The sequence below is a fragment of the Parus major genome, chromosome 13, assembly GCF_001522545.3.
Source record: "Parus major isolate Abel chromosome 13, Parus_major1.1, whole genome shotgun sequence".
In the NCBI taxonomy this organism is placed as follows: Eukaryota; Metazoa; Chordata; class Aves; order Passeriformes; family Paridae; genus Parus; species Parus major.
This window is the reverse complement of record NC_031782.1, coordinates 854,583-870,499: the sequence shown is the minus strand read 5'-3', so window position 1 is coordinate 870,499 and position 15,917 is coordinate 854,583. Positions and strand designations below refer to the sequence as shown.

Here is a 15,917-nt window from a genome sequence, read left to right as displayed (position 1 = left end):
GGAGCCCTGATCCAGGAGCCCTGACCCAGGAGTTCTGATCCAGGAGTGCCCACGGGGCAGCCAGGGCCAGGACTTGTTGCCATTACTCTCTAAAAGAGCTGCTTGAGGCTGCAGTGCCATTGAGCCAGATTAAAGACAAGAGTGGAGAGAAATCTTCACATCTGCAGCAGATGTTTGGAGGAGGGGCTGCTCCAGATGTGTGGGACCAGCCAGGTGTGGGTGCTGCTGACAGCAGGGCACCCACAGCCAACGTGGGCAGAGCCAAGGGCCTCTGGCTGCCCCTGCCAAGCTGGGCTGCACTGCTTGGAGGGCTTTGTCTCATCTGTTTCTGTCTGGGCTTTTTATTTTAAGTAACATATGAATAATCAAGATTTGCATGTTTATCAGATGAGCTAAAAAAATATTTCTCACAGTCTTGCTAAGGAGATTTCTGACACTAAAACCAGAACTTGGGCTGAGTAGGTCAAGGAAAGACAGAGGCTGTCTTGGGTGGTTTCTGACTTCTGTGTTTTAGGGGTGTACGTGCTCTGCTGCACTGATGAGGGATGTGGGGCTCCTCATGTGATGAAGCTGCAGTTTTTATTAACAGTAATAAAGCTGGTAAGAAAGATGAAATGTTCAAAAATGGCAGTTATTAACCCCAGTATCAGACAGGATAAGTGCCTTGGAGGTGGTTCAGCTTCCCCATCTGGTGGGTCCCATGGCAGCTGGGGACCACAGAACTGGGGTGCAGTGAGAGGGGCCCACAGAGGAGGGAGAGGACAAATCTCAGGAACAGGCACAGACAGGTAGAGGGTGAGGAGCATTTGGATAGAAAATTTTGATTTCTGCCTCTTACTGCATCCCCAAGCCCATTTGTGCTGCCTTCAGCCTCATGTCCATATGTCCAGGCAGTTCTTCACTATGGCAGGAGTGGTTCCCATCCCTGCTCCTTTTGGCATTCCAGCCTGAACCAGTCTGGGATTCTGTGATTAAACCACTTTGTTTTAATGCCCAATAAGTCAAAGTGGAACAGGGTGCCTGTGGTGCTGCCAGGGTGGCTGTGCCAGGGGTGCTGCTGGAGTGGAGCTGCTTGCAGAAAATTGCTGTTTTTATTAGCGGAGCTGCCATATCATCCCCGTCTCCTCCTTCTTTTGTAATGTACTTTCTCACCCAGGAGTCAATGCTGTGGAGGTGCAGGGAAGGGGGATTTCATTCTGATTATATTTCAAGCATTTAGGGAATTATTTTTCATGCAGGGCCATAATTTGACACCTGAGCTTTGCTTTGCTCTTGTAGCAGCCAGTCCAGGTTCTCCAGCACAGAGAGGTGCCAGGCTCATACCCCTTCAGTGAGATTCCCAGACCCTTCAGTGGGCTGGCATCGCTGCCACTGCCCCCACAGCCCCAGATCCACACACCCACTCCTCTTGTGCCAAAGTCAGGACCATGGAGGAGGCTGCAGCCGAGCTGTGCCTTCGTGTATTTAGCAGAATTAATTATCTCTAATCACTCCCAGCCGTGGCCTGGCCAACACTGCCTGGTTCCCTTTGGTTTTGCTGTGGTGGTGTTCTCTAGTTGACGTGTTTTAACCGAGATGACAGTGATTGTTATCTCCTGCACAAATTGTTTGCTGTTTATCAGGGTGATGGTTTCCATGGGCTCTGCAGGGCAGCTGCTGCTGGGGATCCAGCAAAGGCCACCACGGGCCGGACACGGAGCCTGGCACGTTCCCCAGGGCTCGCTGCTCAACCAGGGATTGCTGGCAAAGGAGAAGAAGAAAAAATTCCTCCAGGTCTTCTGCCTAAAAATACAACCAGGGCTTGTTTTTGTCGGCGTGGGGCGGCTCCGGGCGGCGCTCGGGGCCGTGCTGCGCTGCCGAGCCCTGCGGGAGCTGCTCCGGTGCTCCCTCCCCACGGCACCGCCGTGCCCAGCACCCCCAGGAGCCCCTGGGCACCTCTGCACGACCAGGGCTGGCAGCTCCCCCAGGAACCTGCTTTTCCTGGCCTTCTTCTGCCTGTTTCCCCCGAAGGTGCAGCCGGCAAGGAGGCTGCCGCCTCTTGGCACAGCAGGTCTGATTTCATCCCCGTGGCAGCTGTTTATGCTGCTGTCTGGTAACTATTCATTTGCTTGATTTATGTATTGCTTCCAGTAAGTCGTTCCTGTCCAGGACATTCTGGAAATTTCCACTAGCCACTGAGGCCTCTGGGATGCTCTGCTCTCGTGTGCTGCTCGCCTGATTTGGCTGCCAGAAGCAAACGGGAGCTGTCTGTGGGCCGGTGGCTCTCCTTGCTGTCCTTGGCAATGCCATTTTTATGCCCAGTGCCTGCTTCTGCTCCTTTTGCATCATGGCAGTGCTGGATCCAGGCAAAGCCCTGGGCTTCGAGTGACCCAAAGGATCTGGGTGCTTGTAAGGCTGGTGAAAGGGAGGTGACATGGAAGGAGTTTCTCTGTAGGCACGTGCTGCCTTGCAGGAGCTGGGAGAACCCAGCCTGGGGCTTGGCTCTCCTGGCTCAGGCTCATGCTGTGCTCTTCTACCCCTTCTGCATTTTCCCCAGTTGGGATGAGTTGGGTTTGAAGGTCCTTCCAACCCAAGCCATTGTGTTGTTCCATGGTGCTGTGATTTGTGCTCTGGAGCTGGGGGGAGCAGAGCCTCGTGGGGAGCAGCAGCACCTTTGGTTTCCCCTTTGCTCTGCTCTCCCTCACGTGTTTTGGTGTTTGAGGAGCCAGTGATGCTTCCACAGAGGTGAGACAGCCCTGCAGCATTCTGTGCCTGCCCTTGCCAGCTCTGCCTCCCTCTCACTCCTCTGCTTTTGTTTTTAATATGAGATTCTGAAGAACTACAAACCACCACGAAAAGCCCTGTAGGTGTTCACTGGGTTTTTTGGGCTTGGCTTCCTGTAATGTGTAAATTAGCAAAAGGTTTAGTTCTGCTTCTGCAAATGAACTTTTAACCCCCCCTGTCTGGATTGTCCCTGGAGCAGCTGTGTGGGTGCTGGTGGCTTTTCCTTCCATGCTTCTCTGAAAGGTCCTTCCCTCTCGTGCAGGCTCTCCAGTTTTTAGCTGGAGGGGAACATGCCCAGAGCCTGCAGTCCCTTGTTAGGTTCTCTTGCACCCACATCCTGCACAAGACTGGAGTCTGGAGATAGCATGATGGGGGTCTTGGACTGAAGCTGGCATCACCAGCCTGGCATGATGATTTAGCAGCTTGTAACACAGCAGCTGCTGCGTTTGCTGAGGAGTTTCTGTGGTTGAACATCTCTGCAGAGCTCCTCCTGCATCTCCAGCAGCAGCACCAGGCATTTTGCATTCCTCAAGTGAGAATTCTTGTGGGCTTGTGTCTGAACTTGGTGTTGTTGGGTAGAGGTTGTTGATAGCACATAATTACCTGGATTCTTTTTAATTGTTTATCACAGTGAAACTGAAACTGGGTATGGAAAGAGATTGAATCGAGAGTGAGCAAAAGATTTCCAATAAGTGAAGTGGTCAGAGTCTCCCTGGTGGTGTCTGCACCGTCCCCGCAGACAGAGTGGGATGGAGGTGTCTTCATGAGCACATCCCTTGTTTGCTCTGTATGAACAGCCCCAGCACTGAACCAAACTCTGTAAGAGAGATTTTAGTCAGAGTCTTTCAGCAGAAGAAATGAGACTGGAAATCACCATTGCCAAGATGTCTTTGAGCTGCAGCTTTGGCCAGGATGCTTGAGTGATCTCTGGCCTGCAGAATCACAGAAAGGTTGGGCTTGGGAGGGACATTTAAAGGTCATCTCATTCCAAGCTGTGTGTGTGGCAGGGGGTACAGAAGTGGGGGAGTGAGGGGTGTTCCCAGTCTTTGGGCAAAGCCTTGTCCCACTGGTGAGTCCCACGTGAGAAGCATTTTTCCTGCTGCTGTTCACATCGTTAACTCTGAAAGCTGCTTATTCCTACCTTCCCTTTCTTCTAACACTGTCTTCTAGGAATTCAGTATTTTGGAAGGGTGAGCTCCAACCTTGCATTTGTGAAGTGAATGAGCTCCAAAATACCTCCAAGGGAAAACAAAAGGTCAACCCCCCTCTGTTGCTCTTGCCCGTGGCCCCTGCACTGGTGTGAAGGTGCAGGTGTGCCCCAGGCATGTCCTGCACGTGGCCCTGTGACCTGGCTCCGGCTTGGGATGGTTCCCTGTGGGATGTGGGAGCTGCAGGAGCTCAGCCCAGTGCTGCTGCTGCTGGGAGGCTCTCTGGGAGCCCGTTTTCTTTGGCTCTTCTCCACGCAGCAGGTTGTTGACTCCGGCGTGGCGCTTGCCGTGGTGGCAGCAACTCTTCCAAAGGATTCCTTGTTAACCCAGACCTGCTGTGGGGGGCTGTCCTTGCCCTGCTGGCCATGTGGCTTCATCCCTGCAGGGTGGCAGCACCAGTGAGCTCTGGTTTTGGAGGAAAAGCCGCCCGTGCAGCAGTGCTGGGGCTGGCACTGGGGTGCCAGTGGCACAGTCTGCAGCCACGGCAGGTCCTGTTCCAGCCCCGTGCCCAGGGGTGTGTGAGGTGAGGCCCCTTTGCTGGCTGTGTTTGTGCAGGTGAAACCATGGTGACGTTTAACATCAGCTCTGGCCTGTGGTTTTTGTACCAGGGTGTCAGGGGACAGCTGCAGTGCTGCTGAGGGGGGCACAGGGAATGTGCCAGCCCGGTGCCACTCAGCCCAGCAGGGCTGGGATCGCTCTGAGATCCCCCCTCAAGCTCAGCTTGCCCCAAGCCAGAGAGGATGGCTTTGGAAAAACCCCCGTGGCTCAGTCTGGGAAGGCTGAGCCCGAGCAGGGCTGAGCTCCCTGCGTGTTTCCCTGCGAGTCGCAGCACGTTTGGTATTCGCGCTGATCCGGCTCGCCGATACTGAACCTCACGTTTGGCCTCGGTGTCTTCTCAGTGCAACATGAGCCCCTTTTTTTTTCCCTGGGAGTGAACCCAAGCATCCAGCTGTGGCCAGATCCAGCTGGGAGAAGGAGCAAATCTTGTTGGAGCAAGTCAGAGCTCCTGGAATCAGCGCAGGGCCACGTTTGGTCCCACCTGAGCAGGGAACCCGAGAGCAGCAAGGGTTTTGCATTCAGCAAGTTTCCCCTTGTCTTTGCTGGGAGCTTTTGTCATTCCCTGGTGGTCTGTCCTCCTTCTGGCCTCCCTGTGCACTCCTCTGGAGCGGTGGGGCTGGGGAAGCTGCAGAGCTGTGGCCCACGGCCTGGCTGTGGACAGGGGTTGTCCATATTCCCAGTGTTCCCAGTTCCAACAGTGGCTGGGTGAGCTCAGTTTGCTCCTGCTGCTCTGGACTCCTCTGGCCCTTGCAGAGCTCCTGGGGAGCACAGGCATGTCCAGAGCCTCGATGGACAGGCAGGATGAAGGGATGGTGGTGCAGTGTGGAAATGTGGAGTTTCTGTGCATGTGTGCTCCGGCTTGGGAATCATGGAATCTTTAAAGCTGGAAAACCCCACCAAGATCATCATCTCCAGCCATCCCCCAGCACTGCCAGGGCCACCACTAGCCCATGTCCCCAGGGGCCACATCCACATGGCTTTGGAACACAAGGTGAAGGGTTGTGCTCCCTGCTCCTCCCTGCCAGCAGCCACTGCAGACCAGTGTCCCTGTCACCTCCTGCCATGCTCATGAGCTTTTTAGGAACGATTTAGGAATGTGTGATTGACTGATTTAGCTGCCTGGGACACCAGTGGGTGCTGCTGCAGCTGGAATTGCATCACTGGTTTCACCAGCTCTGTGCTGGGTGCCAGTCACAACATTCCTGCAATAAACACCTGCTGCCATCAGACACATTCCCGAGGCTGGGAAACCCACCCTGGCTTTGAGTGAGAGCTGAGACATCCCCAGGGAGCTGCAGGGCCACCATCTCTGGGGACACAGCTCCACCAGCCCCTTGGAGAGGGCTGAAGCTGAGTGGTGCCCAGCCCAGCCCCTCTTCCCTCTCCAGCTCTGTGCTCATCAGCCACAGCCCCGTTAAACTCAGCAATGTGCAGGGATGAGTTAAATGCACCCAGGAACATTTCCCAGAGCTCATGAGATTGTATCTGACAAATGCCCCCAGTTGTGTGTGCTCAGGCTGCTCTGTCTGTCTGTCTGTCTGTCACAGGCTGCCCTGGGAAGTGGTGGAGTCACCATTGCTGGAGGGATTTAAACCTGGGGACGTTGCTGAGTGGTGGCCTTGGCAGTGCTGGGAGAACAGTTTGGCTCCATGATCTTGGAGGGCTTTTCCCACCTAAATGATTCCATGATCCTTTGGACATACTTTGTGGGAACAAGGCTGGTGGCTCTGGTGCCACAGATGCCTCTCCACCCAGTCTGCTGCCTCTACTCCCTCTGCTTTTTACCTTCCCTCTATGTGCAGAGTCAAAGGTGTTTAATTTTTATCAAACCACCCAGAGCAGCCTAAATGATTTTGGGGATTGCTGGGCTGTGTTAGACAGAAGCTCTGCTGGTGGTGGCAGACAGGGGATGTAGCAAAAGGAATGAGCTGCATTATTTTCCATCCTGTGAGGACTTGCTAGGCCAGCCACAACAAGCACTTTGATTGCAAAGGTTTGTCCCAGGCATGGAAATAGAAACACTCCAGATTTTCCTTTTGTTCCCTTCAGATGGTTGTTTGCTCAGAGATTTCGTTCTGAATCAGGGAAGATATTTGAACTAATAATGGCACTTTTGGCTGAGATTCAGATACATGCATTCTATATATATATAATACATGTTTATATAGAAAATACACACAGAGCAGTTTTTATATATATACACATAAATACATATATAAAATCCATGTAGGAAGTAATTCCAGACACAGGAGGCAGGAGCTCTGTGGGAGCAGAGCCAGGAGCCCCTGTGGCACCCACAGGAGCTCTGACCACACTGGAATATTTACTGTTCCCTGCTTCCCCTGCACTGAACCTTGGCTACCAATTAGCCCGTATTAAATTGTGTTTGGTCATGGCAGTGATTATACAGTATCCAGGCAACCCGGGCATAATCTAATTTAACACCCCAGACGGATTTACTCCACTCCATTCTCCTTTGTTTTGCTGAAAGGCGGTGAGCAGGTGAGGGACACCCCGGGAAAGGCCTGGGCTGTCCCCAGGGCGTGGCAGGGCTGGGTCCCAGTGACACCAGTGTCACTGCAGTGTCCCACAGGGCTGCTGGCTCAGCAGCAGGTGGGTCAGGAGCTGCTCTCTGGTGAGCAGTGCTGAGCACAGACATTCCCCTGCCCGGGGGGCTCTGTCTGTCCTGCAGCCCAGGCTGATCCTCACCGTGTCCCAAGGACAGAGCCAGGCACTGTGAGCCCCGAGCAGGAGCGAGGAGATGAAGAATCCTGCACATTGCTCCGGTCATTGTTGCTTTGTGCTCTGCTGGGAGTGACTCTGAAAAGTGGGGAGCAGAAAAAGGAGCCCTGGACGTGAGCGATAGTGCAGTTCTGTCAGAGAGCATCAGGGGCCGGAAAGAAACAGCAGGTTAAAAGGAAAATACAGTGAATGCTTGGAAAACTTGTAAAGAGCAGCTGAGGAATGGCACTGACAGTCCCTGCAGAACAGCCCCGGCATTAAGGCCACTTTGGGCTGAGAACACCCATCGTCAGAAACCGCGTTATTCCCTAGCACAAAGGATGATGAAGAGCTGTAATTTAGAGTAAATTATCCTGTGGGTAATGGATGGGGAATTTGAAGGATGTGAAAGGTGAATCATGTTTTGGAGCAGGCTGTGGTGACCCGGCACAGGGATGGCTGTGGCTGGAAAAGTACCCGTGGTGCAGAGCCAGCGAGGCTCAGTGCAGGAAGGAAGGAGCAGGACTCCTTTCTGCACGGCTGCAGAACAGCTCCCACGCCTCCAGAGGCAAAGTCAGGTCCCCTGGGCAGGGCTTTGGTGGTGCAGGCGAGGGCAGAACCTGGGCAGGCCCGTGGCTGTGCTGTGGGACCATGTCCTGCCTGGGGAACCAGCAATAACCCAGTCTGAAATAATTACAGGACCACGCTCAGCTGCCTCCCTGTAATGAGCTGATGACAGTGCAATTTATTAGGGTGATGTAGGACATGGTGGCAGTAATGAGAAATGGAGGCACCTAATTTTGTGCGACTTAGATCAATTCAGGTGTTTTTTTTATAAATGAACATTGTTTTACTAACCACAGAAAATCGTTAAAATTATTATTTTATTAGTGCTTTTGAAAGCCATTTGGACTGCAGCTGCATTTTCCCATATCCAATTAGGAGCATGTGAATGTGTGTCTGAAATGCAATTTTGCAATGCAAAAATGTCACTGGGATTTGTGAGGTTTGAATCCCCATGTAAATATTATTTAGTATTTATTGTTTCTTGTTGGACTTGCTCTGCCTTTCCTGCTGCTCCATGAGGTTGTGACTCCCTAAGGAGAGTTTGTTTCCCCTCACAGCCCAGGGGTGCTGGCATGGCCATGAGCAGCCTGGAGAGCTCCTGGGTGTGGTGGGGATGGGGATGGGGATGAGGATGAGGATGGGGATGGGGATGGGGATGGGGATGAGGATAGGGATGAGGATAGGGATGAGGATGAGGATGGGGATGGGGACGAGGATGAGGATGGGGATGGGGACAGGGATGAGGATGGGGATGAAGATGGGGATGGGGATGAGGATGAGGATGAGGACGAGGATGAGGATGGGCTCTGTGCCTGCCCAGGGGTGGGCATGGCTGGGTGGCAGTGTGATCAGCACGTCCCATCTCAGTGGCAGAGCCCCTCTCCAGGGCTGCCCATCTGCCCCAGCCATTTACTGACACTGGAGATTTCCCGCAGGCTCTGATCAAATATTCAGAGCTTCCTGGCAGTGGGGGGAGTTACGGGTAGGAGGGAGGTCCTGCCAGCTCCCCAGGGCTTTGGCCAGGAGCTCCCCACTCTGAGGCTGGATCCCAAGCGCAGACTCAGTGAGGGGACAGCTCTGCCTGTTCCCCAGGGATGAGATGAGGCTGTTGCCCAGGCAGTGAGTGGGGCTGATGTTGCTGTTGGGGGGAGCTAAGCCAGCAGCCCTGAGCCCCCCCTGTGATGAGGCCCCTGTCTGCTGCCTGGGGAGCTGTATGTTGGGATGAGTTCTTTGCTGGTTCAGGTGAGATTTGAATGGGAAATGATGGAAAGCCTCTTTTCTTTTTAACCATCCTGGGCTTGCAGTGTGCTGAAATATGCTGAGCTCTCACACAAATGTCTTGACCCCCACATCAATGACAGAAACTCACGGCAAGAAATTTTAGGGTCAGTCCAGCAAGTGAGTCTGAGCGTCACTGTGTGCTGGCCTGCTGCATTTGTGAGGGAAACAGGAGAGAAAGTGAAGGAAAAGCCACTAAAACCCCCTCAGGCTACAGCTGGGTGAGCACACAGCCTGAGGCCACCACATTTCCTGGTTGAACAGGTCAGGAGCAAACCACAAGAAAGACTCCTGGAGACAGGGCTGCAACACAGGGCACGGGCACACACGTGTCCCCTGACACTCAGAGGTGTCCCTGTGACACTCAGAGGTGTCCAGGGGCACAGAGGTGTCCCTGTGACACTCAGAGGTGTCCAGGGGCACAGAGGTGTCCCTGTGACACTCAGAGGTGTCCAGGGGCACAGAGGTGTCCCTGTAAGACTCAGAGGTGTCCCTGTGAGACTCAGCAGTGTCCAGGGGCACAGAGAGCCCAGCATGGCCGAGGGGTGCCTGATGTGTCCCTGTAGCTGTGTCCCCTTGGGGAGAGGCAGAGCAGAGGCCCTGCTGGGGCTTTGCCCCTCTAAGACCAGGTGCCAGCTGGAGCTGCTCCAGGGTGACCCCTCAAACACCAGAACCAGGGTGTCACATCCTCAGTGAGAGCTGCTTCACTCTGCTGAGCTGGTCTGTGCCCTCTTGAGAACTAAAAGAGATGGAGGTGGTGAGGAGGAGGGCTTGGGTGTCCCCATCTTGGGGGGGTCCCTGTGCCACAGAGAAGGGAACACGTGGGGCACAGGGATCTGGGGGAAAAGCCCCATCTTGGCCTCCCAGCCAGCCTGACTGGGCCAGATGGGACTGACCTCTGGTGCTGGAATGGCTGGGAAGGAATTGGCCTTTGGAACATATGAGGTCACTCACAGAGTTGGAGAGGAGCGTGTGTCAGAGGTCCAACAATTTGTTTTCAGAAGGGTTTTAAGCATTAATGATTCAAGATGTTTTCCTGGGAGTGGTTTGCAGCATGAGGCTCAGTGGCTGGCGTGGGGTTGAGGTTTTTTTTATGGGATTAGTCAATTCATGGAGGCTGAAAGGTCTCCAGGAACACAACAGTTAAATTTGTACTTTTCCACATGGCTGAGCCTTCAAGGAGCTCACCAGGAGCGTGAAAAATGTAAACAGCGTTGTAAGCCTTGTGCCAGCCACGAGGCAGGGAAGGCAGGGAGGGGGTTCCCTGTGGATTAGTTCCATCACCTACTTCATTTTCTTTCTCTTTTTTTTTTCCCAGAGTTGCAGATAATCACAAGCAGAACCTGATGACTGTTGCTAACTTGGGTGTGGTGTTTGGGCCGACGCTGCTTCGACCTCAGGAGGAAACAGTCGCTGCCATTATGGACATCAAATTCCAGAACATTGTGATTGAAATTTTAATAGAAAACCATGAGAAGGTAATGGCTTCCCTTGCTTCTTTCATGCCAGTAGTTTATGGAAAGGAATTGGTCTTTACCCATGGCAGCCCCCTCTCCCAGGCCCCTCTCTCCCCATGGCCAGTGGCACCACGGTGGGGCTGTGCTGGGGAGAGGGCAGCTGGCACCTGCTTCTTGGGCTGTAGTTGTGTAACCAGTGCTGCTGGTAGCCAGCCTTGTTTATGGTCAGCCCAGAGTGAGTCAGCATGGCTGTGTCTCCATCACAGAAATTCCCTTTCTCCCCTCTTCCCACTTGTTCGTGGCAATTTGTGCTGGGTTTCGAGAGATGATCGCTGAAGCGAACCACTGAGATGCACAACTGGGCTGGCTCCTGCTTTGCTGGCTAAATCCAGGTTTATCCAAGAGCTGGCTTTATCCACAGTGTTGATGTGGATCCTGATGGGTTTGTGTTTGTTGGCTGTGGATGTTGTGGTCTGTCAGTGCAGCAGTGGTGGCCTGGTGGGGCCGAGGTCCTGGCTGTCCCTCCCTGGCTGCATTGCTAAAAAATACCATTTTCTTCTAAGTGCAGCCAGTTCCCTGATGATGATCTTCTGTCAGCCTGGTTTTGATTGTAAAGGAGTAACGGATTTGTGCATTTGGGCAGTGAAGGCAGAAGTGGAAACCAGCTTGCCCTGGCTGGGGTGGCACCACAGCTCTAAGTCCACATCCAGTTCTGTCTTGAGCAAGACAACGTGTGCTTTTCCTGTTGGGAACACCTGGCCATGCCAATTGTCAGTCTGGCAGGGACAGGTAGAGCAGGAAAGACACTGAAGAATGGATTTAATGGACTCCAGCAATGGAGGGAGACTTTGAGAGAGCTGGTCTGGAGGGGTCACTGCCCTTCTCTGAGCCTGGGGGTCCAGAAAAGGAACAATACATAACCGAGGATCAGCAACCAACAAGGCTGCTGCTCTTTGGGTTTGTGCAGTTTTAAAATTTCATCCCCTTGAGAAAAATGTGATTACTCAGTTTTCTGACAGCTGTGGCTGGAAGTTGCAAAGACTTTCCCAATCTGGTGTGCAGCCGTGGGCTGATCTCGCAGTGGGGGCACAGGGGGGGACACTGGCTGCTCTGTCTGGGCTGCTCATCATCACCTGCACCCCCAGAAAGTCAGCAGAGAGCCAGAGTGGCAGGGTTCTGCACAGCTTGCAGGTGAAAAGGAGAGGAGTGCAGAGGGGGAACGTGGAATTGAGGAGTTTGTCCCCAAAATGTTGGCCTGTTGAGGGCATGTCCTCCTCAGAGGCTGTGCCGTGGGGCCGTGCAGCCCAGGCAGGTGGGCAGCTGTCCTGTTCCAGGGGGTGATGCCAAAGAACAGCTTGTTGATTGTTTTTAACAGATATTTAACACGGTGCCAGAGGCTCCGGCGTCGAACTCGCAGCTGCTGTTATCCCGCAAGAAGAGCACGGAGTCGAAGCCTCCCTCGTGCAGCGAGCGGCCGCTGACGCTGTTCCACACGCCCCAGCCCAACGAGAAGCGTGAGTGCCCTCCCAGCCCTGCAGCCTTGCCCTAATCACGCCTTGCAGAGTGTCATTCCCGTGCCATTCCCGTGCCATTCCCGTCTGCTTTTCCCGCTGTCAGTGGAAGGGATGATTCCATAACAGGGTCAGGCTTCGGTTTCCTCTGCTGTTGCGTTAGTGGGGAGTGGAATCTCTCCTGGCATCCAAGCCCTTAGCTGGGGCTCGGCATGAGGCTGCCTTAGCACGGGATAAAGTGTTGCTGTCCCCTCCCCACCTGACGGGCCCCTGCGTGTCCCCTTCTCATGTTCCTGGGCCCGTCATCGCTGCCATCAGCTGCGGGACGCGGGTGCCACACCTGTGCCAGGGCCCTCCCGCGTCCCCCAGGGCGGCCCTTTCGGGATGCCCTCGGCCACTTTGCCTTTTACAGACAGGAAAGCTCGGCCAGGAGGTTCGGCATTTTCCTGAGGATTATGTACCGTGGCAGTTTAAAAATGTTGGAGCTCATCTTTCCATTTCTGTCACTAATTGAAGCTCCAGATATTTGGGTGAAGGAGCCAAGGCCCCAGCCCTGCTGGTGGGGTGGCAGAAATGTGTGTGCTCAGGCTGTTGTTTCATGTTACAGAGCAAACCCAGTTCCCAGCTCTGCTTCTTCCTGCCCGTGTGCTCCCAGGGCCGGGCAGCTGCACACAGGGAGCTCTCCCACTTTGGTAAAAAAGCCAGAGTCTCCTGGTGAGCAGGACAGGCCCACGTGGAGCGAGGAGCAGGGGAGGGCTGGGGACAGCCAGGCTGCTCAGAGTGGCTGCTGTGGACTTTGCTGACTCTCAAAACACGTGGGTTTGTCTGATTAAGTTACTGTTAATCACCAGGCGCTCTCCTTTCGGGGGGTGGCGGAAAGATCCGCGTGGGTTTGAGGAAGCGGTGCTGGCCCCAGAGCGTGCTCTGGAAATGGTGTGGGACGACTCTCGGTGAAGCCTCAAATATCAAACGCTGCTTTTGCAAACTTTGAGCCCCAGTAATTTATTTGCTGCTAACTAAGCAGTGCCTTGTCAGCCTCCAGGCTCTCTGGGCTGCTGGAGCCTCTGTGTGCCATCCTCGCCATGCCTGGGAGAGGAACTGAGCTCATTTCTTTATTTCTGCATTTATTTATTCCCATGCGAAGCAACATTTTCTTGTTTTTTCTCCTGACAGTCCATAACCTCCTGTGCCTTTGGGAAGCCACTCCTGTTTTATTTGCCTTCCCTGCTGCACATCACAAGAAATATGTGAGGTTTCCTTTCTTCTTCTTCTTTTCTTCTTCCTTTGCTCCCTTACTGGTCTGGAGACAGACCAAGGCTCTTAAGTCAGGGTGAAGCACAAGGGCTTAGGCAGCTGCTCAAGCCCAGTTGAGCACCACAGAAATTGAAAGTTGAAATGGAAGTTGGAAACGTTCTAAACTCCCATTTAGGAATGTGCAGGGTGCACATTTTTTAAGACTGGGAGCAGTTTGAGATAAAAAGAAGTGGAATGGGAGAGTGGATTTTTCCATCACTTGAAATCTGTTCATCAAAGTCCAATATCTTTCTAAAATTTTCACTACCAGGCTGTGTCTAAGTCAAAAATTATCACCTTCAACACACAGGAAGAAGATTAGATAATTGTGATTAATCTATGATTATAGTGATTATTTTGTTGTTAAACATTTACATTTTTATCCACATCTGACCCAGGGAGTAGGGTGACACAAGTGTCACCAACACAGCAAACACCATTTTCTTCCTTATCAGTTCTTTTGTCATCCCCTCTCTGGTCCCTGGGGTCACTGTCACCAAAGTGCCCTGATCAGTTATCAGGCAGAGCCCTGCCCCATCCAAGTGTCCTGGAGACAAAGGTGAGGATCCAGTGGCTCTGCCTGCCTGACCTCCCACCACAAACAGAAGTTTGGGGAAGGGGTGAAAGGCTTTTCCTTTCTCTGTGTGCTGGAAACGCCCTTGAGCTGATGGGCAGCTCTGCTCTTGGGGCTGTAAGAGCAAATTAAATCTTCCAGCGAAGAATCCTTCACGTGAGCTTTCAAAAACATGAAGCAAAGTACAGTTTCACCCTTTTAAAAAGGAGGAAGTGAAATAAAGCAGGAGTTTCAGATTCTGCCATCCATCTCCCTTCCCCTTGAGCTGAGGCATTTCCATTCCCGTGCCTGTCGGGACTCTGAACTCGCTCTTGGCGCGTGGCTGCCGTGGAGATTAGAGGGACAATCCACGCTGAGCTGCCAAGCTTATGGAGCTTATTCCCAGCCTTCAGCCTTGGGCAGAAGATGTTTGCAAATACTAGGCTGGTGTCAGTCCACACTCCAGGGTTCAGGTCAGCTCCTCAGGGCTTTGGGGCTGGCCAGGCTCAGCACGGGCAGTCCCTGCACTTGGCCACTGTGCACAGGTGGCCTCTCATGGGCTGCCTAAAACCTGCAAAAACAGAGGGATTTGGGGGTTTTAGGTCCTTAGGCAGCTTAATTTCTTTTCTTTTTCATCTGCTGGCTACCACATCTGCCTGTCAGTATTTGTGGAGGTCAGTGCTCTGGTTTTCTTCACTCTTCCCTCTTTGCTTGGATCATCTTTTTCATCACAAGATGCTGGTGCCTCTGAGCCCTGAGGGTTCAGCTTTCAGACTTGGGGACAGAGAAATGTCTGTGCTGCTTGTTCCCATGGTGGCTCATTGTCCTGCTCTGTCCCCAAACCCTCTGTCCCTTGGGACTGATTTCAGCCACACAAATCCATTCCTGTACATAGCTTACATTTCAATTTCTTCCAGGTTGTGGCATTTTGGATGCTGTTGGGAATGTAAAATATATTAATACCTTGAGAAAAGTGTGTATTTTTCTACTAAAAATGGTGTTCATTTAAATGTATCTGCATCTTAAACCCAAAAGAGCCAAAGGGTACCTGGTATTTCTTGTGGTTTAATGTATAATGTGTCAGTAACTAACTGAGCTCTGGGGAGATGTCCCTGTTTGCACTGGCACAGGGTTTCTGGGAACGCTCCATGCCCTCACAGCCATTTGTCCTTCACTTTGTCTGCAGTGGCAGCTGGTGATTCTTGGGTTTTGGTGTCTTTTAGAGGAGAACAGGAACAGCATCATCAACTCCAGCCTGGAATCCGTCATCTCTTCAAACACAAACAGCTTCCTCAACTCCAACAGCGCTCCCCAGCCCAGCCTGAACTCCAGTGATCTTGAACTAGAAGTAATTAAGCCCAACAGGCCGAATTCCCTGTAAGTACAATGGTAATTAGTGTTTTATAGACTCTCCATCCTTAATCTTTAATTGGAATTGTTTCTTATTCTCAACCTCAGCAGTTTGCTGAAGAATACAATTTCACATTTTAATTTTTAATGGGCACCAAACATTGGCGCTCCATTTTTAACTCGGTGTGAGCAGTGGAATTAGTTACTGTGGGTTACATCTGCCATCGGTTCCAGCTCTGATGGTTTTGCCCACGTGGAATGATTTTGAGCAGAACTCCCCAGTGCTGCCCGGCCCATCTGCTGATAACTCCAACACACACAAAGGACTTTTCTTCTGAGTTCAATCCTGCGACTGTTGTCAGTGCAGTTGATCTCCGGCCAAATCTATGCTGTTGCTTCTGCTATTGCTTCCTTCATCTGGAAAGTTCAAGGGAAAAAATAGTGACCTTAGCAAAGCCTCCCTGGGGACGGCCGAGTTATTTATGAAGTCCCTGAACTCGCCGCGCGGAGCCCTCGCGCGATGGCTCCGCCGGGGGAATTTCCTTCCTGCGGCCCCGCAGCGTTTTCCCACAGAAGCTCCCCTCCCTGCCATGTGAAGGGCTGCTCAGACCTGCAGGAGATGGAGCATCCCTGACCTGCAGGAGATGGAGCATCCCTG

The 15,917-nt window shown here is 52.7% G+C and overlaps 1 protein-coding gene across 5 annotated transcripts in view; it reads left to right on the top strand.

The window, feature by feature from the left end:
• The window catches only part of ARHGAP26 (Rho GTPase activating protein 26), a 98,757-nt gene that overhangs the window by 61,605 nt on the left and 21,235 nt on the right, over window positions 1-15,917 (top strand). For all 5 annotated transcript variants that reach the window (XM_015641715.2, XM_015641713.2, XM_015641714.2 and 2 more), the window contains 3 exons: window positions 10,414-10,573; window positions 11,928-12,066; window positions 15,133-15,286. In XM_015641715.2, coding sequence (XP_015497201.1) covers window positions 10,414-10,573; window positions 11,928-12,066; window positions 15,133-15,286 — 453 coding nt within the window. The remainder of the gene's footprint in view (window positions 1-10,413; window positions 10,574-11,927; window positions 12,067-15,132; window positions 15,287-15,917) is intronic.